This window comes from Apteryx rowi, unplaced genomic scaffold (genome assembly GCF_003343035.1).
Source record: "Apteryx rowi isolate R43461 unplaced genomic scaffold, aptRow1 scaffold_0, whole genome shotgun sequence".
Classification (NCBI taxonomy): Eukaryota; Metazoa; Chordata; class Aves; order Apterygiformes; family Apterygidae; genus Apteryx; species Apteryx rowi.
This window is the reverse complement of record NW_020447195.1, coordinates 10,668,248-10,696,180: the sequence shown is the minus strand read 5'-3', so window position 1 is coordinate 10,696,180 and position 27,933 is coordinate 10,668,248. Positions and strand designations below refer to the sequence as shown.

Sequence of the window (27,933 nt, the reverse complement as noted above, 5' to 3'; positions counted from 1 at the left end):
GTAATGGTGATAATTGATGCCTTTATGCCAGGGACCTGCCATCTAAAGTTGGTTTAGCTCTGCTGACCTAGATGCTGAAGCAGTTGTCATTGCTTGGAGTGCCTTAACATTAAGCTATAGCACCAAATTCTCAATTGCCAGATTTGCACCAGAAAGTTATGACTGTGTATCTGACTGGGGTTCGCAGATATGTCAGCCTGAGGTATTTAACACTGCCAGCAGAAGCCTATATGAAGATGCGGCAAATGCAGGATAAAGAGGAATAGGTAACATGAATGAAGAGAACGGGCAATATACAATACGTTAAATTATTCATATCAATAATGTGAGTTTTACGGAGAAAAGAAAGGTCTTTGGCAGAGCTGAAGTGTAGGGATCCCTGAGCTAATCCTGGCTCGATGAGTTCATGCCCCAGAGTGTTGTGTGAACATGGCTAAACAGCTCTTAGTGAACTGCACTGTGTGTGTCTGCATGAGGGTGTTATTAGTTCGCAACTTATATAATCCATAAATGTATAATAAGAGGTTGATTATACCCTGTTTTGAAGCCCAGCTTTCTGGGTAAAGCTGTGAAGACAGTCCGAGATGGTTTTATTGGTAGAGTATAATGATATGCTTTTGTTAGTAGCATCTTCCTAGTGATGATGCTGTGCTGATATTGTGCTTTGTAGTAGTAGTAAATTCCAAACCCATGAGTAAAACAGGTTATGTTATTAAAACTCTCATTTATTGCTGTATCAGTATCCTTACTTGGGATTTCCACTAGCACAACTGTGTTGGTCACTAGCACATCTGTTCACATCTTTCATAGCTTTGCTGGCCGAAGTTTGTGATGTTGGCTGTAATCTTGCAATTAGGAAAGGAAGGGGTTTTTTTAATGTTTCTTAATAGAATTTAATCTTATTTGAAAGAGGGAAAATGTGTTGTACTTTTTTTGCCTTTGTTTCTTTAGGGACTAATAAAGAAGTCTTTGAATGAAGGTTAGAAGTCTTTATTTTATTTCTTCTTCTTTTTTTTTTTGACAAGAGGAAATTAAAATGTTCTTTTCTCTGGCAGTTTATGTGAGGAAGTGAAATAACGAAAAAGCGAAATCCCCTCCCCTCCCCACTCTCCACAAAAGCAAGGGAAATATAGTTGAACAATTAGGATAAGAAAGAATTTTTAGATATGTGTCATTTTTTTAACTTTGCATTTTTTTTTAAGATAAACCTTTGAAGAAGTAAGGTCTTCACAACTTAACTAAATGGATAGAAGTGGTAGAATCATTGTGCATCTTCTTAGGCTAGGAAGACCTGACTGCATACGGCTGAGGTAAAACTACATCTGAGGAAAAAAAGCTTCTCCTTTTCTGCGTGTATTAAAAAAAGCTTAATTTTTTAATAAGAGCAAAATTTTGTAGATTTTTAAAAATCTGTTTCTGTATGAAATAAGAAGAAAGGATCTAACTTTACGGACACAGTTATGTTGGGTTCCTAGTGGTTATGTGAAGGCATTTGAGCTTTTCTGTTTTCTGAGCTAGTTTGACTTGGTGGGCGATGGCTTCTGGAAACTCAGCTTTATAAATCCTGCTGTTCAGTTTTGTGTATTTTCCTTTCTTATTCATATCTTTTTAGAAGGGAGATCTGTGTGCTTGATAGGGGAAGAGAGAATTAGTTCAGAACTGAATGGTAGAGATTAATTGAAAACAGAGGTAAAGTTTCTTAGAAGGAAGCAATAGACTTAATAATTTTAGACCAGGTTGAACATATGTGAATTATTTTCTGCTGTTGGTACAACCTGGTCATTATTTGTGTATTTTTACCAGTTAAAATATACTGTGAATTTTAAAGTCATTAACAAAAGTTGTCCATGGTTAGGTTGAAACTGTCGTGAGTATTTATTTAAAAACAAAATAATTCCAATGATAAATTAATTGTGGAATAATCTTGGCTTACAAGTATGGTTTTACAAATTGCAAAATGTACATGAGCTAAATTTTTTTTTGGGCGGGGGGAGGGGGAAATCTTAGGTTTTACCTCCATGACCAATAGCAGAAGAAGATATTCGTGTTCTTTTTCTCTCTATCTTTGCTGCTGTAGGTAGGTACAGAGGGTAACCCTCCCCTGCTCTATGCTTCCAAATTAATTTCTAACAAATCTTTTATTTCCTTTTGCAGAGCAACTGATAGTTTGAAAGATGCGTTTATATCTGGCAATATCATGGCATGATTTCTTATTTCTTAGACTGGGCAATGTGCCTATATTAGTATAGTTATTAGCAATGTGTTTTTTTGGTTTTTAAATTGAAATAGTTGGTTCAACTCGACTGGTATGAACCTAGCTATACCTCTGTATAAATGCTTTCTAAAAAGTGTAGAGTATTTCTTTAGGGGAAATAAGATACTTTGGTATCACTCCACTCACAGGAGTGAATATTGTGGTTTTTCTGATGTGTTCTAGTGAACTTGCTATCAGTAGTTATAGGGATTCAAACACTGCATAAGTTTGTATGGAGACACAGTTAAGAGTAAGACTGAGGCAAGCAAACAGAACTACTTGTTTTTGATAAAGTTTTAAATAGCTGGGTAAGTAAATGGAGTTATGTTTTTATAGCGTATGTAGTTTGTGTCATTTGTACTCTGCCATACAAATGACTGTAATGCCGTAAACAATAATTAAATTTTGCTGCGGGATTAAATAGGAGCAATGGAATCTTAATTAAGGAATCTACTGAAAAACACAGGGTTTTAAAGAGTAATTCTTTTAGTTGAGGGAAGAGGATGGAGAATGTGAATCTAATGCTTTAAATATTTTTCTTCCTGATTTGAAAGCCCTTCTTTAGTAGGTCTGAATCTTTCTTTTGTATAGTGCACAAGGTCACAAGTCTTTATAACAAGTTGGTCAATCAGACTTAAATGGCTATATTTTAATCTGCTAAGCTTATTAGAGAAACAACGCTTGTATCACTCTAAGTTTGTCACAAGTTTCAGCGTAGCCTCTATTTCAATGGTTAATGATGGCTGTTAAATCAATTTGAATTTGAATTTAGCAGAGTTGTATTGTCCTGGATTTCATTTATTTTACAACTCTGTTTCTGTTTTTTTGCACCTCATACTTCAGAGAATTTGACTGATATTTTAAAGTCACAATCTTTCACTGTTGGAGATGTATCTTCTGTTTCAAAGGCAAATGAATTGGTCTTACTAGAGCTCCTTTTTCGGGGGGGAAGGGACAACAAAGTTGTATGTGTTTGAGATTCATTCCCTGAATACTAGGTTGGCTTTACTTCAGGGCTTAATTGTTAAAACTGATTGGAGTAAGCGTATGCTGTGCATGATTCAAGTCGCAAATGTTTGTGTGCAGCTTTCTGTAACCGTGCTTTTTTTTTTTTTTTTAACAAGTTTTGATTCAAACTTTAGTAAGGCATGGATCTCATGACTTAAAATACAGCCCTTAGGTACTGAAATTTGTTTGTATGTTGCAATGAAGTAAAATGATTCTTCTGATTTGTAGTGCTTGTAAGAGCTGTCCTCTATAGGGCTCTTACACTACAGAAATATAAAAACATTCTGTTCCAAGGATAGGAGGTTTCTTACATGATCTTTAGCAAAGGACTATGAACAGTAAAATTTAGCCAAGAGGCTTTGTGTTGTTACTAAAAGTATAATATATATCTATATATAGAGATATATAAGATTCACTCTTGAATGTTTTAGTGAAATAGTAAGTGCTAGTACTTCAATAAACAGGTAAAAGCTGGCTATTTTAAGACAGCTAGAATATTATTGTTTTAAAACACTTTTCATGATCAGTCTCCTGAGCTGCACTTATGAGGCAATGTGCTTTACCTTCAGCCTCTTCATGTCGTTCTCCTAGTACTGATTCATTTTGTAAATCATGCAAGCAAACAAAAATGGGAAAATAAGGACTCAAGAGTTTGTTTTTTATTTTGTTTATTTTGTATTTTTTATTCTATTTGTCTTTGTTGCAGCATTGATTCTTCAGATACTTGTCAACTGTGACAGGTATTCTACAGATACTTCTCTCTTTTTGTTAACAACATACAAAGTGGGATGATGACAATTCTGTTAATAGAACCATTAAATAAAAATGATTCTCATGTGTATGTCAGAGGAGATTAGGGCAAACAGAAGAAACAGATAAGCTTTTTATCACAAAGAATAGACAAGACAGCATGACAGATTTCCAAAAGGAAAAGTTTGGATGTATTTCTTGGCTAGAGAAAGAAAAGATGCTAAACACTATTTATGGTCACAATATATGGGGAAAACATAGTAAATGTTGGATAAATCGGATTCAAATTTGCAGAACAAATGAAGTTAGCAGAATTGTTTTTGGAATGAGCAATACAGTTGAAAGAATAGGTAAACTTCCTAAACATATTTCTTCACTTGTGTGGTAAAACCTCTTTCTGTAATTTTAATATGTTGCTGAAGTTTGTTTTCATGTAGCCTTGCTGTCCATTGCTATCTTATAGTGGTCATTCTTTAATCTTTCCTTTTGATTTTCATACTTATTTAAATATTCTGTGCCTCTTAAACAATTGCTTATTCCCTTTCCTTTCTCTGAATTCTTTTCTTTGTGGTCTCTGTTTTCTTGAAACTAGAAAACATCCATTAATCGTGATTTTTAAACACTCTTCATTTCTTTACTGGCTTCTGTCCTTTCATTTCTCTCCATTTGTTTGTATTTTGAATATCACGTAATAATGAGAGAAGGTATTTACAAGTGATTACAGGCAAGGTATTACGTAGAGCTCTGGGTCAGTGGATCTGGCCTACTGCGTAATGAGATTGGATGTGTAGATCAAAACATTCCTGAGTCACTAAATTAGAATTGCCAGTTGCCAGTAATTTTCCCTAAGTTTTTCAGTAGCATCATCTAGCATTTTAGAGGGTTCTCTTGTCTATTCATTCTCCGATTTTCACGTGACAGGTGATCCACAGTAATCTTTAACTTGGCCTTGACCACTGAAAGCAGTAGTGGTTTGTGTTGTTGGGTCTTCTCATCTTCCTCTCTATATACGAAAGTGGGACTTGCTCGGTTTCACCTTCTGTGTGTAATCTGCTTCAGGAGAAGGGAATGCGAATAGGATAAAACTGTATTTTTCCTGATAGAAGTTTAACCTGGCAAAACGACTTAATGTTGCTCTGCAATTTATGCACATTATCCATTTTAATGCTGCCATGTAAAGTGGCATTAAAATTGGCACAGTGAAATTCAGCTATATATTTGCAATGCTCTTTCATCTTAGTGGCAGTGCTGTTAATGAATTGTGAAGAAAGGTATATTTAAATTTTAAAAATGTCTTTTGTGAAGGCATCTTACGCATAAACTCCACTAAAGCTTTTGGGATGTTGAAGAGTTTTATTCTGCTGCTGTTAGCCCTGTTCTTTGCCTGGGTCTTGCTGCTCCCTCACAAGTGTGGCAGAATAGGATGTGTTCCTGCTTCTCCCATTCCACAGTTCGCAGTCCATTGCATTGGTTTAAGCTTCTTTAGCAGCCTCTCTCTAACAACATTGCAGATTATCAAGACTTCAAAAACATGCTTCTCTAAGTAGATATATGTGCCTAGGATGAAAAGGTCTAAAGTCTTAAACAGGTAACTATTGCTCTGGATCATGCAAGAACTGTAGTAATCTGTGTGACTGGTGTCCCTGCATTGTGTATGTGTTTGTCTATCATGTAGTACAAAGTCTGTGAGAAGATGCTGAAGCTACAGAAAAAAGCATAGGGCTCTTGAATATATACTTTAAAATATTTGTAACTTACCCTGACAACTAATCATTTCTAAACATAAATATTTACACTGTGGAGAATTACTGCAGTATAAAGGATCTTGGACAATAAAAACTCAGGTTTGTTTTGGTATGGACAATCCCAGCAAGGCATTGTTTGAATGAAAGCATAAGGGAAATACTAAAATGCAGCCTTCAAAATGTATTGTCTGTTAGATTGCTGACCATGTTATAGGAAGGTGTATGGCTGTTAAACATATTCAAACTGCAGAACACATCTGGATTCCCAATGGCTTCAATATTTATCTATTTTAAGTGAAATTTCTTTATAAGTATAGAAGGTTAATTTTTTTTGCTATTTCAACTTTCATCTGTTATCTTTAGCGTAGCACAAAGAAAGGGTTGTTGTAGTAAAATAAGGTGGTGATAACTTTGTAACAAGTTTTGATTTGCTTTTGTTTTGTCTTTAGGAGATCCAGTTTTAGAGCTGTGTGGAAGCTGTTACCACTTACCTGGGATCTAGTTTGACTATTTTAAGGTAAGTAACATATTTTTGACTTCCTATAGCTAAAAAAAATCATAAAACCAAAAAAACCCCTCAATTAAATGCAAAATAATGCTGAAGGAACAAATTTCAAAATTTCACATAGAAATTTCTCTAATACATCACTAAGCCAAGTTTAAAATGCCTTTCAAGTATTTTTGTTGATAATACAATCGTGTATATGTTTCTCTCTTCTTCCCTTCAAAAATGAATTTTTTCCCTAGAAAAATACCAGATTGTGAGAACCACCCTTGATTAATCTAAGACAGATGGAAAGGATGCAGAGGCCAGTGGTGCTACTTCATTTTTGGGATAAATCAATATTTTCTAATGTTTTCTGATTTGGTGTTTTTATATAGACTTTTACTAGTAAATAGTGATTGAGACAAAGTAATTTAGTCTTAACACCTGTATTTAGTCTTCTGCATTGGAAATCTCTGAAAAACTGGTAATCTTAAATATAATTGGCATTATATTTTATGAGGCAAAAGGTAGTCAGTTGGCAGAAATGCCTTGTGGAGTACACACCTTGCCCAAAATATTCCTGTGCTTCATGAACTTGTATAATAAAGCATCAACTGATGTAATTTTTGTAAAAGTCGATAAACCATTTCCAAGCTAGGCTCTTTAATCATTTGCTAATATGCTATTACAATTGTTATCATCGCAAAAAGCTTGACAACTAGGCCTTACGTTACACATAGTAGCGTTACATATAGTATGTAGTAAAGACAGTGATACTGTTGGTGCCTCAGTTATGCTGGGCTGTGCTAGGAAAGCAGCGTTCTCTTTTCCTGTCCAACACTTTCTGCATGGCTTTGAGTTTCTTTTCTTTCTCTTTCCTGTTGTTTCTTATCTGTCCCTTTTTTGGGAATTTCTCTATTCTCTGTGTTACTGGCTACATATAGAAAGACTCGGAAGGATTGGTTCTTCTGGTTTCAACCAAACTCGTTTGCATTCCTGCAGTTTGGATAGAGTGTATCCATTAAGGTTAATGACTCTCCATTGTCGTATATCTAGTGGGTAAGTATCAACTACCAAGTCACAAGGTGGTGGATTTCGTGTCTGTTACAGCAGCATTCCAGTTTTCAGAACCACCGGTAGCAGCCGGATTCCCAACATTGAAGGCAGACCCTTGCTAAAATCGTTTCAGACAGGTTTCAGGCATTTAAAGGTCTGCCGAAATCTTTGCATTGATGCACACATTCGTGGTTTGATTTCTAGTAACTTTAATTCATAAATTAAGAAAACTAAAATTCTGGTGAATGTTTTACCGCAGCGTCCTGCTGTAGGAATATTTTTAAAGTTAATGTTGCTTAGTTCCCCCTCCCCCATCAGATTATTTATTAAGGTAAACTTCCAAGTATCCTTAGTGTCTAATGTGAAGGAGCAAACATCTCAGAGTAGAATACTCTGGTACGATAACTAGACTTTTTTTCCCATAGCTATGCAGTTAGGTATTATGGGATATAAAGTTCTAGGAGTGTATATGATGCATAGTATTTGGGCATGTCTTGGGCAACAAGGTGTTTTTAGCCTTGATTTAAAACAAAAGCAAAAATAAACAAAAAAAAAAAAGCTGACACCACAGCTGTGTCACTGTTCAAGAAGGAGATGCTATGTGGCCTGGTGAGCTTGGTATTTTCATTGAAATGATGTATTCCAGTTCGAGCAGGGTGTTTTAGCATAGGGTAAGAATGTCCTGTAAAACAGAATTTTGGTTCCTCATTTTAACAAAATAGGGTGCAAAAGAAATCCAGACAGAGTTCCTGTTAATGGCTTTGTGTTCAAAAAATGCTCTTCTGCATGTTGCTTGCCCTGTTAAGAAGGTTCAGGAACTTCTCTGTGGTTGAAGGATAGTCAGATTTATCAGTGGTGCTGAACATCTTCAACTCCTTTTAAAAGAAGTCATGCCTCCAGTGAGGAAATTGGAGTGAGCTGCTGTGCCTTTATTACTTGTATGGAAAAAAGTACAAAATTAATTTGAAATGGGGCGATTGGTATTTTAGGCGTCTTGGTATTTTACAGTTTCCAAAAGTTTGTTAGTGAATAAATATTTAATGCTGCAGCCTTGAAGCAAAATGAAAAGCTGCCATTGTTAGTCTGCTTTCAAATGCTAATGACACTGAAATATTGTTGATACTGTCCATTGAATTAGCCCTCCATGGCTTTATTGCTATAAGGCTGTTTCTTGCTAGCAGTGATCTGACTTCTGTGGTTCAGTGTTGTTAAAAGCATCTGTTCACTGTGTGAATAGTTTAAGAAACTTCCTTCCCGCCACGGAAATAAGCATGCTTTGGGGGGAAAGCTGATTCTTCTCCCCGCTCCCTCCAGTTACATTCTCTGCACTGGCCTGCTGTGGGGTTAGATGAATGCAAGAGCCGTTGCACTGGAAGGAGTGGAAATAGGCAGCTGGGACTGGGAGAGGAGCAAGACTGCCTTTTCTGCTGGCAGTTAACTGTTAGCTCAGCTGATCTAAAGCTGAATTGTCAAATGTGGCTGATCTGATGTGGAGGTTTGCTGTTGACAAAAGGGAGAAGTTTTAGCCCTCCCTGCTTCTGGCCACCATCTGATCTGCTGTTGCCCTTTTCGGTGCTGTCACTCATTGGAATGTTCTGTGAGATTATTTAATTCCCTAGAATGAGACAGAACTATCCATTTTTCTTGGCTGAAATAATAGTTTGCTGTTTTAATGAGCTAAATTTGGCTTACAAAAGGGTTTGAAGAGCAGCAGACCTGGCACAAAGAAAGATGTCACCAATTTCGTGAAACCTTTCTGAGACCTTTGCCTTCCTACCAAGTTTGATTGAAGTAGGCCAGCAGGTTCAAAACTAGATACGACTCTTTTGGGGAAGCTAAAAAGAAAACTAGTCTTTCCAAGGTCCAATTTACCATTTATGTGCTTCAGGTGTTAAGACTGGTTTCCATATAATATATCAGGTTTAATCTAAGTCTTTTAGTCAAGATGGTACCAATTATACTTTTTTTTGTTATGCTACAGTTACATTTTTATTAAAGCTGACTAATGCAGGACATTCTGGTACACAAATGGTCAAAAAATTATGCTGTTTAATCCAAGGGATTACTTTTCTTCATAGCCTTCTGAGAGAAACCTCTTCAGGAAACCCTGCTTGGTTAGGATATATAGCAGATGGCTTGTTACTCCTGGATATAACACTTTTAAAAAAAAAATACTGAGCAGCTTTCAGTGTTGTAAATTAGAGCCAGTTGTAGAATAGTAGGATAGATAATATCCTGATCCAATTTTAAACTTGAATAACTTCCACCTTGGTTGTCTGTCTTATTCTGTCCCCTATTTGAAAGGCCAAGGATTACATACATAGTAATAAGACTTGACCTGTTCTGTTCTTTTAAATAACAAAACTTCTGGGAGATGGAAGATGAATTCCCATTGCCCCCTTGTCCTCCTCCATTCTTCTGCTATGGCCTACTTGTCCATTTCTCAACAGATTTGAAAAATAAATACAAACACCCCGTTAGACTAGGCTCTGAACTCCAGATAAGCTGAGCTTCTGGGTCTGAAATGATTGAAGATCGTAGCGGTATGAAATTTTATTCCTGTGTGTCTTTACTTTTGACAGCAGCCTACACACTGATAGACATAGCCTGGATCAAACTGAATTCACCTTTAAAAAACGAGTTAGTCCTTATTTAACAGTGGAGAGTTTATTAAACAGAACATAGTACATACCTGCAGCATCTGTGCACCGAGGGCATTTTGGATTGCTTTTAAAGAAAGCCCATAGTGCCTAAATAGAGAGAGAGACTTTTAACAACCTAAATGCCACAAATGTTCATGATGCCCTCAAACTTCCAGTTTGAGGCAATACCTTCTTTGGAGAAGTTAAACTAAAATCTCAACCAGGATATATATATATTTTTTTTAATTCTGACTTTAGACTAATCCCACAGGTCCCTGAGAAATCGCTGGTCAGGAGGGCAATGAGATGGTGGAGAGAGAGAGAAGCTCCTCTTGCCTGGCTGCTGCTAACAGATGATTGGCACCGTGGTCATTGCCTGCGAGAAGCTGCTAGGAGAGCTGGTGGCCTGAGCTGAAGAGAGCAGGCGAAGCCGCGCAGGGGAGCCAGTGCGGCCGGTTGGAGCGGGCCCGTGCGATTACCTAGATTACCAGCGGCACGGCGGGATCACGGGTCTCCGACCTCAGCCGTGGGCCTGCCTGGGGAGAGGGCGCAGGGAGGCTGCAGCCGGGCTCGCCACGGAAGTGGAACGGCTGCCTCGGGGAGGTTTGCCTAGGGTGTTCTTGGATGTGTGATGCAGAGCGCTTTCTTTCCTGAAGTATTTTTCCTTTCACTGAATCAGATAATGCCCAAATAAGTGCATCGGTTGTATTGTGTCTCTGAGCTGTCAATAATTTTTCCTCCCATGCAGAAACCTTTCAGTAGCTTAACACTGTCCTTTAAAAGAAAAAAAAGAAAAGAGCTTCTCTCCCTACCCACATCTTCACCTTCTTGATTTGGGGTGTATTTTTCTTACATCCTCAATTCTTAACCAAAGCATTAGGGTTTAGAACTATTTCTTTTTTTTTCATTAATTTATAGCTTCCTCATTAGGTAGTGTCTAATTAAACTTACCAGAGCTGCTGATGACTTCTTGAGGGAAATTAGATGTGAATTGACTAGTTTAGCAGGTATATTCCATTTAAAGAAACTGGACATGGATCCCAATGTTAAGTTAATTTAAAGTTGGGAAGGCCAAATGCAGAAAAGTATTAACCATAGACTCTGAGGTGAATAAGAAAAGTCTAATGTCTATATCCATATCCCTGCCACCTGGTCACACCTTAAAAAGCATAGCAGTACCCATGGACTGGTAGGAACAGAACTGGTGTGTTTTTTGTGAGGCTTATCAACAGTATGAGATTGTATCAGTGGCTGTATTATGCTGGCTGATCTGCAAAATGCCGGAAGGAATGTTACTGATCCGCTTGTATAGATATGAAATAAATGATTCATCCATGTATTTTTCATTCAGCAATGCTATTTTTTATACGCAAGGATTAGCAGCACATCGTAACAGGTTGCGCTGTATTTACACTGTCAGGGTTTTGGGGAATGTTTACAAATCTTGTTAATGTCAGTGGCAGTAATGTGCTGTTGGGAAACCTTTCCTCTAGTATTTAACATGAGAGCCTTTTCTGTTAGTTTTATTACTGCTAGCACCAAAAGAAACAAGACCGTTAGCTGATATTTAAAATGTTGTCTGTGACTGTCGTGCTTTCAGGGAGGGAAGAATTTGAGTTTCTCCCTGCAGTTTAAGCAGACTTAATTTTGAAATACACAGTTCCTTGCATTTAGGAATAAAAAAGGCATGGTCATTCTAGGGTGAAAATGTTTAGATGATGAGTGAGAGATAATGGTGAGACTGAATAATTGCTTCTAATGCCCTTTTTATTGTGATTACTAGCCTTTTTGAGTGATTTATATAACCTGTAACTGACAGAACCATGTATGACCTTTAGTGATAGATATCTGAGCCCAGTACTACCAGTTATTCAGATCACAGCAACCCCAGCCAGTGTGGACTGTTGGGTGAACTACTGCGTGGAGCATCCTTATTAGTCCAGGAGAGGTGTTCTCAAATGTTAAACAATTTTTGGAAGATTAATCTTTTCTTTAACAGAAAGTTTTATTGTGTTTTGGTGAAATGTTTAGATTGGGATGAGAGGTTTGAGAGGATCCAGAGAAAGGAAATAGTTTCCATTTCTAGTCCCGCGGTCAGCAAAAAGGTGTGTATTTCTATGGTGGTTGTGTGATAGCATTTCTCTGCCTTCCAAATGATAGGCTTGCCAGAACATTAGCAGGCATTTACTTAAACCACCCGAAGTTGTTCTTTTGACTTTAAAATTTCAAAGAAAACATCTTCCAAAAAGATCCATTTGTTAAAAATTTTCCTTTTCCCCAGCCATTTGAATTTTATCTGACTATTTTTCACTCATAAAGAAATCGGGTGACAGGGTAGAATTTCATCAGGTTTGTCAAAGGCATTTGTGTATGAATCATAAGGAAGTACGGCAAGCTGCATCTTGGAGAGCTATTCAGAAAGTGATGTGAGCAAATTAGGGGTCTGTATGAATTCACATCGGTAAATAGCTATGTAGAGCTCACTACAGCGAAGTTCAGTTTTGACTTCAATTGCAGAGAAAATGCTCAGAATATGGTGGTTGCACTTTATCTTTAGACTTACGTACTTGGCTGCTTGTTTGTTACTATCCAGATTGATACACCTGGATATGCTTTCAGCACACATAGACTTGAACACTAAAACAAAAGTATTCAGTGTTTTTCTGCATTATTATTATCCTTGCATCTTTGTTTTTACATAATCCTGTACTTTTTATAATTCCTTTATATAAACTGTTTTCTCTGCAAGTTTGAACTGAGTGAGATGATGGCCTGAAGTTGACACAAATGCCTCAGGAGTAAGATGCTAAGGGTACGGAGGGATTTTCTCTGCTGTGATAGCAAGCAGGGTTGTTTTCTCTGTGGTGTGCAAATGTGTCCAGTTCTTTCTGTGAATTTGCACTTAGGAAACATGTAGTGAAAGAAGCAGCCTCTTAGCGCATTTGTTTTAGGTAGCCCTTTAAAAGCTAAAGTTATTAACTTAATTATAGAAGATAAAGGGTTAAATTAGAAAAGTCTGGCGCTTTAAATATCTTTTTCAAAGACTGCATAATCTGGTGTGGGCTAACTGTAATGACATAATCCAAAAATAGCCAGTAGTCTTCTCTTCGATGCTCATCCTTGCTGCAGTTCTGCAGCTAGAGAGTGGCAAATGCTAATCTCCTAAGGATGTTAGAGGACATAGCCTATCTGTCAGCGGTGTGTCCCAGCGGAGACCTTTAGGGTCTTTCATATTTGAATTTAGACGGGGAGGTTAATTCACATTCAAATAGTATCATTTAACTAGAATACATGCTAAACGTTGATCCACTACTGTACATTATTAGAGGGAAGATTACCTCCTCTTTGAGTGGGCAGCTGTTCTCTTTTTTCATAGTGGGATGCACAGGCCTCGTCATGCTGAATTTTGTTTAAAGGATTCTGCTTGACCCGGTGCCACTGATGAGAGGCTGGGGTTTTGGGGAGGCGGTGGAGGTTTCTTTAACATAACAAAGAGTATGCAATTTAGCTTCCCCTTGGCTTTCACTTGCTATTGGATGATTACTCTGGGATATATAGGCCTTCTCCAGGCAAAGGAGAAGGGAAAATGAAGCTGCTCACAATTTCTTTTCTTCTAGTTGTCATGCAGATAGTTCTCCCACCTGAGACAAACTTTTTTTTTCCCCCCAGAATTTTCTTCTTTTTTGATCTCATTGCCAAATTATTTAGTTGTTGTGTGTTCAAGTGGAATTAATAACTGATTTACATAGAGAGATCAATGCTATTTTTTTGTGTTTTACCAATTTCAGTAATATTTTATTTTTAGAAAGCCAGAGTAGCTTTTAAAGGACAGGAACTGGCAGTGCTACTTTTGCAATAAACACTTTGTTGGGGGTCTGTGAACTTTCCCTTTAGAATAAATATTTGGGGTATTTTGCTATTGGGCCATCAGTAGGAAGTTTTGCCTTAGGACCTGAATGAAGCAGATCTATTTGAGAAAGTGGTATTCTGCTTAACACAGTGTGTGTTACACCTAAGCGTTTGGAATTTCTGGCTGTACTAAGTGTATTTGAAGTGTTTGGTATCATAAAGGTACGCTCTGCCCAAAGTTGGGTAACTTATTTATATGAATTGTGATGTCTTAAATGGAACACAATAGACTAGGCTTTATCAAAGCTGTTATGACGTGTTTGTTAAATACTTGGTTTTAAGTTCTCTTTAAAGTCAGAAGGAACCAGAGAGAGGTAATGATACGGAGCTTATGGCTTCTAAGGTCTTCAAATGCAGCCCGTGTAGGTAGTGATGGCAAGGCGATATCTCATGATTGTCTGCTCGTGTGAGTAGTCTTTTTTATGATGTGTAGCTACTGTGGATGGTGGCTACTGTCCATGGTGGCTGTCCCAGTGCGGATGATCAGACCTATTGAGCATGAAGTCATTCACATCGGGATAGTGCTGTGTTGCTGGGAAGTTTGGAAAAGCATGAATTGCACGGCTTGTATGGTGAGTGAACAGGACACTTGTTTCTTCAGGGCTGCTGGTATAGTGTATTTGCAGAGTGCTTAAAATGAAACAGTCAGGTTGAGTAACTCATTTCTAGGTAGTTTAGGAAATCTCTAGTCCTGGAATTAGGCCTTTCTGCTTAGCTCTGTACAGGTGCAGTGCAAAAAGACGGCCTCAGTGTAATAGCAACCTGTCTGTTGTCAAGTTGTTCTTATAGGTATTATCAATAATAAATTATCTAAATGATAAGACTAAGAAAGAAGATGAAGTAGCTTTAGGGATGTATAGTACATACCTGTAGCTATACCTCAGCTGTTGATTTCAGGTTTTTGAAAGGAATGGAATTGAGTTTCATTCACACTAGTGATTCTATAGTGCCTGGAGTTGTGCTGAAAATAATAGTTGTTTTCACTGATAATTCACTGATTCCGTAACTTGGTAAGTTACACAGTGTTCAAGGTTTTTTTTCTTTTCTTCAAAGCCCATTTAAACCTTGTAAAAAATGAATTTTTATGTGAAAAATCTGGTTTGAAAGCTGACTTGATGAATGAGGTCTGTGTTGTGTTTTGTTTAAGCATTTGTTAATCTTTTTGCTTGTTTGTTTGTTTGGGGACAGTTCTCTATTCAGGTTATTAGTCCAAGATGGCAGACCAGAGGCAACGTTCGCTGTCCACCTCTGGAGAATCATTATACCATGTGCTAGGACTGGACAAGAATGCCACTTCTGACGATATTAAAAAGTCATACAGGTAAAGTTTCAAGTCTCGCACCGATTGCCAAATAGCACAAAGAGCTTTAAGTGTTTGACAAATGAGGTATTTATTTATGTGCAGCCTGGACTTCATTAATTTAAACCTTTTGCAAGATGAATATGTAACAAAAAGCAGATGAAAATATCTGGTTGCTTCTGATTGGAAAAAAAAGGTGTGAAAACGTGCCTAGACTTCATGTGGAAGTTTTTAAATTTTTAAATTTTATCCATAGTAAGTTGAATTCTTAAATACACAGTCTCATTCTGGAAGTTTTTTATTTAAAGTTGAATAAAGGTTTAAGACAGTGGGATCAGCGTTGAATTCTTCTTTTATGTTACATAGCTTCGTGTCTGGCTTACAGAGACCATAGCTGTGTAATACTGTTCTTTTGTCCATCAGTTTTAATTCTGGCACAGTGAGGTGTGGATTAAAGATGCAAATAAGGATGAAAACGGAGTATCAAAATGTTTTTTTTTTTTTCTATTAAACGTGTTCAAAATGTCTTATTTTATCAGTGAGGTGATTATTTTTAGAAGAGGAGCTTTTACTTTATTTCCTTTTTAAAGGGTCAGACACATGAAATAGCTTCACGTTGTCCAGTTAAAAACTAAAAAAGAGTACTGCAACTGTCCCCCTTTCCCACATTTCCCCCAAAATCTGCTTATATGCAATTGCTTCTTTACCTTAAGCATGAGCTCCAGTTTTATATGACTATTTTATGTGACTAGTGGCAATGGGTTTAACATTACACTAGGGGTCAGTAGTAATCTTTACTTGAGGATACTCTTCAGAATTTTTTTTCTTTTTGGTCTTTAACATTTACCATGACTTTTTCCCTTTTAAAGTCACTTCTTAGTACTGATGGTAGTTGCACAGTGAAATCTGTGAATAAATGGGCTCACAGACTCTCCAAAATTATTTGTGTCTTCCTAAAAACTTTTAACTGGAAGTTTTGAGGCAGCCTTAGCAACTGGGAGGTAATATTACCTCATTGGGAAAAACTGCCAAAGATTTTCTTTGGAATGAGGACACTCCAAAATCCTGGGGCGAAATGTAGTGCTTCATACTTACCTGAAACTCCCTCTAATATTGTTTACCCTGCTGTTTCTTTATAAAAGGAGGATTGACCAACTTCCCCCCCTGCCCTGCACTGGATCTGGAACACCCTTTGCTGGCCTGTGGGCTATGGGGTTTGTGTACATGTAGGAAAAGACAAATGAAAAATATTTATCTATTGCAGCCTGATAGTAGCTGAGCCATTTCAGTGAAGTTTACGTGACTTCTCTGTAATTATAAAGACTGTGATTATTTCAGTCCTCACTGAGACTGTGGCATTGGTGGCAGCCCTGGAAATTATTTTCCCAAGCAACATTTTTTACAGCTCTAGAGTGTTTCAAGTGCACACTCAATTTATTGTTTTAATGCTGTGATAAATTTGTGTATATATGCAAATGTGTGCTTGCACAAATCATTATTTTGTGTTTATCTAAATACTTTTTTTACCTCAAAATTGTCATGTGTAAACTGCTCTGCAGGCTTTTAGGGTATTTCTCAAATGTGGGGCGTTCATGGTAATTTTCTGTAGGACAAGTACCTTTTTTGGTGATGGAAAACTATTTGCATAGAATTCTGTAGCATTTTTCTACTTAGGAGCACAAATGGCTCAAACTTCAAAACGGTGTTTTTTCTGTGTTCATTTAGAAGGTGTTTAGCCTGTTATTTCTACTGACTTTTATTTCCTGGACAATGCCTGAACTCACAAATTTATCAACACTTAATCTGAAGCATTGTGCTATCTTCAGAGACCTCAAGGGGACTGTAAACTGCTGTCATTTAGTTGTAAGAGATGTAAAATGATTAGGGAGGTACATTGTGATTTCCTGGTATCTCGAAACTCTGAAAGCTTGTTCTATTTTAGCAAGCCTTGAACTGAAAAATACTCTGTTCCTGCACAGGAATTGGTGAATTAACCACAAGTTATTGTCTATTCTATTTTTGTGTTCCGATACTGCAGATTAGCTGTGACAGCTTGCTTATATTTACCCTTTTATCCTATATCATGGGCTTGTGGTGTGTCTTTTTTCTGTTAGCTTGGTCCTTGCTTTAGCAGAAGTCAAACTTCATGGTGTAAATTGCTGGAGCGGAGGGGTAAAACGGAATGCTTTCTCTTTGTCCTCAATGTCCTTTTTTTTCCGTTGCGTTTCTGAGAGTCCACTTGAGCGGTCTGAGATGAGTCCTTTGAAGTTAGCTAGCCTGTGCTCTAGCCCTTTGCCATCACCTAAGGAAGAATGAAGAGGGAAACAAATCAGAGGTGAAGGAAACCATGGCGGTATAAACGTTTTCAACTGCAACTTAGGAGTCTCCCTTCAAAGAGTGACAGGCTATCTGAAATAATGGAATGAATTAAAAAAAAGGAAAGTCAAAAAAAACACGAACCCAAATCCCAGTTTTTAACCCATAACAATCCCTTTTTTTCCTTCTTCAGGAAGCTTGCATTGAAATACCATCCTGATAAGAACCCCGATAATCCAGAGGCAGCAGAAAAATTTAAGGAGATCAATAATGCACATGCGATACTGACTGATGCCACGAAGAGAAACATTTATGATAAGTATGGTTCTCTGGGTCTGTATGTAGCAGAGCAGTTTGGAGAAGAAAATGTGAACACATACTTCGTCCTGTCCAGCTGGTGGGCAAAGGTAAATAAAAGTGCAAAGAAATTATTCTGTATTGGCATTTAAAATTTTTAGAAGAGCTCCATTTGGATATTGAATGTTTGTGTTTATTCTTGGAAATTGCCAAGTCTTTGACACCTTGTAGTTTAACCTTCTCTTGCTGTGTTGCAATCTCTAGTTCAGAAGTATTTTTCTATTGTCTATCAATGATACAGGCCTAAATAATAGCAACATTTGCGTTATTAAGAGAAGCTTGGGCCCTTCTAGTGGATTTAAAGCAGTGAGGGTTTGAGGGGTATGTTCTTTGGTAACRTCTGCTAAATGATCTTACAAGAAGACTCCTGGCTGCACACTTGAGCCCACACATAAGATCCTGTAAAGAAACATGCTAACAAACTTTCTCAGAAGCTATTCTCTGATTTCGCAGAAACCAGATTAATTGTTCGCTAGCCCATCCTTGGTTTTGGTGCAGCAGAAACAGACCTGAGTGTCACTAGTATAGCAAATGACACTGCAAGCTCTTGTTTCCTCAGAAACACTTTGCGTTATCTTTTTGTTTGCATTGAATAGTAGATATAATTATTATTATATAGAGGCCTTCTGGGAGTCCTTTTCCAGCACCAAATAATTATTATATTTTACTGGGCTCATAACACTCTTAATCATAATATGCTTCTATCATTTTAAGTAATATATTTTAAAATTACCACTTTTATTCAAAAATGCAAGCAAACTTTAGACTATGCATTTCTCACACTTACATTCTCAAGCTTTGCATTTCAGAGTTCACATGATTGCAGTCTGTTGCACACAATACAATGAGTAAAAGACTGGCTAAGAAATCGAAGTAAGAAACCATAACTGCGCCAGCTTACTTATTTAATGAAATGATGTTGCTTATGATGTGTTGTGGCTGATTAAAACTGTTTCCTAGCCTTGACATTTCACTTCATGAGTTCATTTTTCTTCACTGTTGCCAGCATTGTTTCTGTGTCTTGATTTTCCTGTGGTAAGGGAATAGTTATATCACCATGCTGGTGTACTATCTTTAGAATTATTTTTTTCAAACAGTTATGCAGTGACCAATGTGAATATTTTAATTTTGCCCTTTGCCACTGTGACTGTGATAGGCACGCTGACAAACTTGGCTAATTTTAAGTTAGCTTGCTCACGTATCGGTAGCGTTCTAGCCCCAGCGTTTCTAGCTTCCATATGAGCTTTGCAGCCATGCCTGCAACCTTTGGTAAGTCTAAGTCCCTGCTTCTGTAGGCACATTGCAATCTGTATTTCCACTAGCTAGTGTAAATCTAATCCAGGCATATTAATGCAAGCTACAATCTGTCCTAGACTATTGTACTTCTGGATTTCAGTACAGGTATACTTCTTAGACGTGTATCTTTTTGCATATGTAGCAGAAAACATAGATCATTCTAAACCTAATTTCTAGGAATTTTTTCAGGTGAGCCAATATTCACTTCAGTGAATCATTATTCTCTTCAATGTGAACTGATCATAGCTGTAGCCAGTTTGGCACATTTTTATATTCCAGCACCAGCATATATCTCAAAGTTTGTAACTAAAAAGCTGTCTTTACATTGCTTTATTTTTCATTCCTGATTTCCATATCCAATTCTCACCAACTCAGTGGTTACAGTGTGATGTAGGTTACAAATATTTCTTTTTCTTCTGCCCTCTGCAGGCCTTGTTTGTGTTCTGTGGGCTCATCACAGGCTGCTATTGCTGTTGCTGTCTGTGTTGCTGCTGTAATTGTTGCTGTGGGAAGTGTAAACCTAAACCTCCTGAAGGTGAAGAGCAGGAATACTACGTCTCTCCAGAGGACTTGGAGGCACAGTTGCAGTCAGATGAAAGGGGTAGGTGAAAAAGCTGTGGGGTTTCTAGAATTACCATAATAGCAGAGTCTCTGACCTAGCGCTCAGTGTTGCTATTTAAGGAGGAATGCTTGCTTTAGAGGTTGGCATAGATCTCTAATCGTGTGTGTGTGGGAGGGGCGAATATTTGTGGCACAAGAGTCAGTTGCTCTGGGTAACGCCACCACCAGAAATGTAGTTCTGTAAGCTCATTAGAAATCCCGGTGGGTCTTCACTGAACTTGGAGCTTCAGAGAAGTACGTGACCATCGTTTAGCTTCCCTTTGACATTCGCTGAAATAACATACCAGCCAGACTCTTGTGATTCCACAAAGGGATTCTCTACCCCAAAGGATGGGAAGTGTCAAGGCAGTTCTGTAAACTGTGGCAGGTGTAAAGGAAACGGGACTGCTAACCAGCTAGCTGTATCCAGTACTATTTATGAAGCACCTAAGCTTCTGTAGAGTTAAACCAATTATTTAAAAAAACTGTAGGCTTTTCTGCATGCTCTGATCATGTTTTTAACTGAAACTGCTGAACGATGGGAGAGTAGCAGCTGCTCTTATGTGAATAAAGAAATATAATAAATGCTCCACGTGTTAGTTTGAGTCCATTGGCATTGTGTACAGACTGAAGAACAGTAAATCAATATTATGTTTTTAAAGAGGAGTGTAAAATTGTATTGCCAAATTGTTGCAGAGAGATGTAACTGATACTTACCAAAACATAGGGCACTGTTTTTTCCTCGGTGTGCTAAACCTTTTGTCTTCCCTTTTCAGAGGCCTCAGACACACCTATTGTGATACAGCCAGCGTCAGCCACAGAGACAACCCAGCTCACAGCTGACTCTCACCCCAGCTACCACACTGATGGATTTAATTAAGTTAAGGAAATACTGTAATTAGAATGGATAAATAAATACATGGCCAACTCAACACTAGAATCATGAACATTAGAAGTAGAGATGGGGAGGGGGAAAAATTCTGCCACAGTAAGAAGGCAGCTTTCCAACCTGCCGAAAATATTTTGTAATCCCTTCAGCCTTTTGTCACCTTCAGTGTCGTATCTTGATGATACGTGAAGTGCTGTAGCATGCAGTATTTAAAGCAGTTTATCTATGATCTTATTTGTTTCCTTTCCTTTTTTTTTTTTTTTTTATAGCATGTATGGAGTTATGTTAAATGTCTGTGGTGTAATGTATTGAGTTGTCACAAAATAAGTGTGATGGAGACATTCTGCATTTTAAGCAGTGGTATTGGCCTAAAAATGAGATTTTAGAAAAGAAAACGATTCACAGAAGCCACCATGCTTCCATACAACTGAGCTGTTGAAGACCTTTAAAAGTTCATGATTTTTCATGTGAATGCAACAAATCGATTCTTTTATTTGTCCTTTTTTTCCTGCATTGTTATCTAAGCAAGTTTACAAAGCCAAGAACCAAAAATGCCAGTACTGCAGAGCTAGATTTCTCTTTAATGCTGTTTTTCAGCTTAAATAAATCTACCTTGAAAAATAAAAAGGGAGAGTTTCCAATCTTTGAAGAGTAAATTGATGAACAGCTGTTTATGCCTAAGGGGATCTCCAGTGACAGTGTAACCACGAAAGTTAATTTGCCACAAACCCAAATGTAAATAGGTTTATTTGGTGGTGGTCATGGTGGACTTTAAACTTCAAGCACAATTCTGTTTTGGTTTGACTTTTTTCCTGAAATTCTAAAGACCGAATAATGCAGCTTTTCTGAATGCATGAGAATCTTGAAGTGAAACTGGTTAATCGGTTTTTATTGGCCAAGTAAATAAAATGCAGATAGTAGGCAATAGTGTAAAAGTAAAAAAACAAATTTGATTTCTTAAAATGTGTTTGAATAATCTAACATTCTAATAGACAAATGGAGTGTTACTTTTTTTTTCCTTTAACAGCTTTTGATAACACAAAAGCCTTTTAATTTTCTCATGAACATCTTTGTGGAATACTTAGTTTTTTAAGAACAAAACACCTTTCTTCGTGTTTATATTGTATAATTTGCACATAGTCTTGCATTTAGACTTGTTTACATCAGTGTTTTTCTGTTCCTCAGAAAAACCATGGGAAAACTATTGAAAGGTTTCCTGTACTGTTTTGAAACCAAATCATTTTTGAATACTGCTCTTGAAACTGTGGATTATTGAGATTTGTGACAACATTTTAGTCAGCTGGTGAATTGCTGGTATATTTTGTTGTTAATAATCTTGCTTTAGATAATATTGAGTCAGGATCTAGAATAGCTACCAGTAAATCTATACTTGGCACTTTTAACACTTATTTACAGCCTCTTTAATTTTGATCTTCATGGTTTTATATCACATTGCCTCTACTGTCCTTTTTATTCCCCATCTCCCCTTTTCATTTTTCACCTATTTCTCTTGAGGAGTGATTTAAATCCTCCCATCCAGTATTTTCTTTGAAGGTCTTTTATGCTGCTTTTTTACAAGGTCCAGATGTTTCTTTGAATGGGTTAAAGCACTGTCAGTTTATAAGAAGACCACCTGAAAATGAAGGGGACTCCCCTGCCCAAGGAAGGCAAAGCATACTGCCATTTGGCTGTCCTAGGTTTATAGAAGGTACGGTTTTTCTGGATATTGTCCAGATTAAAGGGGGAGAGAAGAACGTGAAAATCTGTCTGAATATATTTCATTCTATCTTTCCATGGGCAGAAAATGATAGAGCACATAGTCTGATGTGAAACCCTGTTAAACATACCAGGTAAAAGATAAGGTTCTTAACACAGTCCAAATACTGAGTGAGAGATGGTCACAGACTCAGACTTTCCCATAGCAGTTGGTACAAACACATTTATTGCCTGCATGTGAGCTTGTTGCAGATAAGTATGCTTTTGATAACACATTGGGATCCAAAAATCCCCAAAGAACTTTTAATTAACTGACTAGATTTAAGAAGCACAGTTGTTAAGTAAGTTCTTCCTTGTTGGTAGTCCTTCAGACCTGAAACCTTGTGGTTTACTGGTTTGCTTTTAACTTTTTGTATCAGGCAAAACTGTCTTGGGTGGCTTTGAGGACAGTCATATATGATTTGAGTTGAGGTCCTTATTAATCAGAGTCTTTGACCCTTTGGAATGAAAAGTAATTTATAAGCTGGAAAAAAAATAATGTCTCATGGACTTTGTGTAGATTTTGTTTGAAGCCTGTTCTTAAAGTAGAATTTCACCCTTGAATATGCTTGAATATCTATGCAGATAACTTGCTGGTCAAAATTGCCCTTATAATCCATGCAAATCAGTTGATGCTCTTGGTAAAAATAAAGTGTTAACTTTTTCGGCTTTGTAAATCAGCATAGTTGATAAGGAAACAGCATTTTTCTCATTCTACTGAGTCACTCTTATGTACCGTGGTCTATAATGCTCTTCCGTTTCCATGTATTGGTCTAGATGTGTAATACAAAAGGCCAGTTGTTGCTCCACTGTGGAGCAGCTGGGACTCGTTACATCAGGGTTGATTGGTATTAATTCCAAATAAGGTTCTACTTCTTAATCACCCTGGGATACTTCCATTGGACTAGGAGAGCCAACGGGAGATTGTGGCTTGGAAACTGAGCGCACTAGGGACCTGTGTAACGTACCTTCAGGCCATGGTGAGAGTCACTCTTACTGTGTTCCCCAGAAGCAGTGCAGTATGCGGAAGCCCCACAGACTTCTGCGTACGAGCTAATATCACAACTGCAATGTATGGAGCAAATGAAGGTTGGAGATGATACCTTTATCCATGTTTTGCACTACTTGAAAAAGATGACTTTCAGGATAAATTTGCTGTTTTAAAAACAGGCAAACAAACAATTCCTCTCCCTTCCAAAACCCAGCATTTCAACCAGCAATTAGTTCTTCATTTAGCAAGGCATGAATTTAAGAGACACTGCTTTCTTTTCAGCTGTTTCTGTGGTTGTGGGAATAGTAATTTAATCTCTATATTGTATATGCCCATATGATGTTAGATGCTCCAAGGGAAGCTACTCTGAGATCCCAATTACAAGGAATGAAGGGGAAAAATATGAATATGAGTATTTTTTGCAACTGCTAAGTTTGCCCAGGTTAGTCTTAAATCTTTGAATTTAAGATTACTGTATATTACTGTGTTCTTGACTTCTCTCTTTCCTGACTTCTCAAACTGTGTAAGAAATAGTTATTTAAACAGCATTTCTTTAAAACATAAATTGCGTAATCAGAAGATATGTAGGTTAATGCCCACTTTTTTCTTATGTTGTAAGTAAGGTACAAGTGTATCCYGGGGTTACAGGAGCTGTACTTCTGTCTTTGCAAAATGGCCAAATTGAATCCCAGTGAATACAAAATTGTTTTGGAAATAATGGTTAAAAATGTGGTGCTTAAGATCAGCCAGCATTTCTGAGCTTAAGTTTATGGAACTGCAGTGTCCCTGCCAGAGCTGAAATAGCATAGTTTTACAAGCACTAAAGCCTGGATGAAAATACTTGTTACTGGCTTATATGCAGAATGTTTCCTTCCAAAATTAAACCTGAGCACTGTTGATCTCTATTTGGTGTGTTGCCAGAATTAAAACTTGAGCTTTGATTTTTTTKTTGTTGTTTTTTTGTTTTGTTTTTTAAAAKTCACATCATCGTTTTTACAAATTACCCGAGATCTCTGTTTAAGTAGTTCAGCCTAGCCTAGTAGTTCATCTAGCTCATCAAACCTACTCGTAGCTCCTTGTTATTAGGAGGAGTATATGGGGGAATCTGATTTGGAGAGTTTCATGGACTGATATCGAGGACCACTGATTTTATCCAAAAGTTTTGTTGTATGGAGAGCCATTTGCAACTTAGGATAAGTAAGGAAAGCTACTGCCTCGTTCCAAGGAATGTTTAGGTACCTATCTTTTCTGACAGCGGCAAAGCTGTCTTAGAAGTAGCTGGTGCTGGACTTGCTGTGCCCTGTCCTCCCCGTGCGCGGGGAATTCCCAAACCCAACGTAGTACAACAAAGAATTCACCGCTTCACTTGAAGTGAACGAAGGGGCATCGCACCTGTTAAATGCCAGTTTCATTTTGTTAGTAATGTATGTAGGAAGTTCTTAAATATTTATCTGTATATAAATTTGTTTACGTAAACATCAATGGCGTCTGATATTGTGTAGTTTTCTGCTAATTCCATGCAGTGATGTTTTAGAGCCATATTATCTTTTTAGTCTTGTTTTTAGATTTGTAGTATTTTTAAACTGCTTTAGATATTAGTGCTCATATTGTTCTTGAAAATGTGATACTCTTTRAAATTTGTGTACACAGATACAGTATGATTAGAAACACCTGCTTAGGAAGACAGCTTTAACACGGTACTAAGAAATACTGAGTCTTGCAACAGTGCTGTGGTGGGGGGGGGGCTACAGTTTTAAAAACCCTTGATGTCAGAGCATATAAGCGTTACAGGTATAACCAGGGCAGGAACCTGACAGAAAATATATTCCTGTTCCATTTTTAARATGGTTATGTTATGTGGTGTGGAGGGATGTGACTATGCTTTTGGGGGGCTTATCTTTGAGCATTTGTAATGTACCCAGTCCGTGAGAGAGGTACCTGCTTTCTTAACTAGTTTGTGCCCTTTGTCTGGTGCCCTTCAGTGTTCTTGACATTTCCAAATAACTTAGGAAGTGCATTTGTGCTGCAGTTTTTTTCTACCCAGTGCAACTGGATATTGGCTTAATGTTTAACAGCAGATTCTTGCTAGGTAGTCAGGTGGGCTTTTGCCACYTGGCAGCCCTTGCCTCATGTTAATTCTGGATGCTGTTTAAATCTGCATTAATCTTAGAATCAGAGCACTGAAACATAACAACCGCCCCCCATGCAAATGTTTATAGCGTAAGGTTGGTATAAACTTAACTTGCTTTATCATTTGATGCCKCTTCTCTGTATTATAGTGGAAATCATCTAGTTTGTAGTATATCATTATGCCAACAACTGCTTAAAATATCTTGAAAGAAGTATAATTGATAGTAAACAAAATGGCAGGTAATTTGTCAGTGTTCAAGTCCTGCAAGAACTATGGTCTGCTCTACGTACTGTATTTGGAGATTTAAGTGCTATCTGAGACTCTGCAAGACTGAAATTCCCATTTCATTCCAAGAAGGTGCTTTCTTTACAAGAAAAAACTGCGTGAGGGAAGCTTTCTGTTGTTTTTGTTTGCASAAGCCAAACTCCATAAATCTGGAAGACATACCTTCATTTGAAAATAAAATGCCAGTGTTACAGGTACAGTTAATTTTGTTGTTAGGAGAGATGTTGGGAATTATTGGTGGCTATATATATGTATAGAGGAAACTCTTACACAAAATGGCCATCCATTCTTGAGTGCTGTTGTTTTCTCTGCTCCCTTTCCCCCACAACCAGCAACGCGGGTGTATTCCTGCAGTTTGTGAATGGTTGCTTATCATAATCTGTGTACAGCAATGGCTTCCAAAAAAACGTAATGATCTACCTGATTCCTGCCAACTGCCCTTTGACCCTGTCCCGTGAGGGTAGAGCTGGGATTTACCTGTTTCACCTCTCCTATAGAGGAAGGAACTGAAACCCAACGATAGCAAGGAGGGTAAGGGCGATCTCTGGAATAACTTTGACTTGCATGGGCTGGTACGTGGGGGTATATTAAATATGGTCAATATGCTAATCACTAAAGGTATAATAGAATACATTGATGCGGTTTTTTTCCTATATTGGTTTTAACTACTTTGTACTCTACAAAGTGGGACTCAGTGACTTCACAAAGCAAGGTCCAAACCTGTGCTGTAGGTTTTGGATTGCAACATCATGTGTGTGTATGTATGTATATATGCACATATGTATATATTTATACAACAGGTGTGCACCTAGTACTTGCTGCTGTTTTTTCTTTGGTGGTAAAACATGAAATTTGGCTCAAAGTACTTCTATGAACTCTTAGACAGAAAAGCCAAAGGTGTGAGTTTCGTGTGTCCAGAATTGTGCTTTCTCCTTTCAGCTGCAGGAAAAAACAAACAAGATTTGTCAGTTCAAATGACTGATGAAGGAAATGGTGAAAGGATCCTGTTGTATAAATAAATAGGTAGTACTAGTGAGAGAGCTGTGCTGTTTGAAAAGGGAAAATCAATCTTCTACTCAAGTGGATTCCTAAAGTCTTCCCTCCTTGCTAGTGAGAATTTAAACTTGAATCATATGATGCATTTGCACAGTCTGGTCCAGTTATTCAATTTATAGTGCTTACAGGTTGGATTCATAAGACTTGGAATTATTGCAAGTCATAAAACTAAAGTTAGCTGATGATTTGCGTAAAGGCAAAAAGATTGTGGCCAACGTACGTGTATGTACCACCAAATTACTTCTAGTCATATTGGGTAGAGAATGCAGCTGGCCCTAGTTGGGCCCTATGTTCCAGAAGCTGTTGCCTAACATACAAAACACACATGGGTTTTCTGCTTAATGGCAATCAGCAGAAATGGGGAAATATACGGGGGATTCCTTTTATTACTTATATGTTTGAAGTTATATTTGTGTCTGTCACAGTAGATGAACTTTGAAGTTTGCCAGGTTCCAAACACTTGGTGTTTCCTTGTTTGGTTGTGTGCCACTTAAGCCAGTTGCTGTCGTTCCTTCCTTCCACTTACATCCCCACCTTCTCCCACTTTTTTGGGCTGGGTGTGGATTATTTGGTTTGCGTTATCACAGACATCCAAGGCAGTTTAGATTAATTTTGCATGTGAGCAAGGCCCTGAAATAAGTAATTCATTATGGGTTTTTGTTATATTGGCCTCTTTATGAAGCCTGTGGGAGCTGAAGATGTAATGAGAGAATGCGTTTTGCATTTGCACTGTACTTCGGCTCCGGTGGGGTGGGAGGGGGCGGGGAGGGAAGCCCATGTTTAAAAAAATGTTAGCTGTTGTAAAAACAATCAAAGTATAAATGCATCTGAAAAGCAATTATAATATAGACATATATATTTTGTTATGTTACTAAAGGACCACACTTCGAATTGTATGTAAGTAAATGTGGCTGTCTGAACTTTGTGGATTGTAACACTCGATACTACTGAGCTCCTGTACATACACGCAGTTACAGCAGAAGAAATTATTTTATGTTTTAGCATGGTAATTTGTGTATTGTATGTCTGAATATAAACTAAAATAAAGATTGCTAAATTATCTGAAACCACTGTTGTAAAATAAATGTTTTCAATGCAGAAATATA

General features: G+C 37.5%; 1 protein-coding gene across 9 annotated transcripts; it reads left to right on the top strand.

Annotated features, from left to right (window-relative positions):
* The first annotated feature begins 1,155 nt into the window (after positions 1–1,155).
* DNAJC5 (DnaJ heat shock protein family (Hsp40) member C5) lies at positions 1,156–27,933 on the top strand. Of its 9 annotated transcripts, none has more exons than XM_026071555.1 (7): positions 2,183–2,562; positions 6,207–6,274; positions 10,214–10,545; positions 15,040–15,172; positions 17,661–17,874; positions 19,550–19,721; positions 20,497–27,933. In XM_026071555.1, exons 4-7 carry the CDS (start codon positions 15,066–15,068, stop codon positions 20,598–20,600), a joined length of 597 nt encoding a protein of 198 aa, XP_025927340.1. In that variant the 5' UTR covers positions 2,183–2,562; positions 6,207–6,274; positions 10,214–10,545; positions 15,040–15,065; the 3' UTR covers positions 20,601–27,933. The 9 variants fall into 9 exon arrangements, with proteins under 9 accessions (XP_025926785.1, XP_025927183.1, XP_025926855.1 ...); XM_026071311.1 differs by having other exon boundaries at positions 10,214–14,423; XM_026071000.1 differs by lacking the exon at positions 2,183–2,562 and adding an exon at positions 1,156–1,310 and having other exon boundaries at positions 10,214–15,172.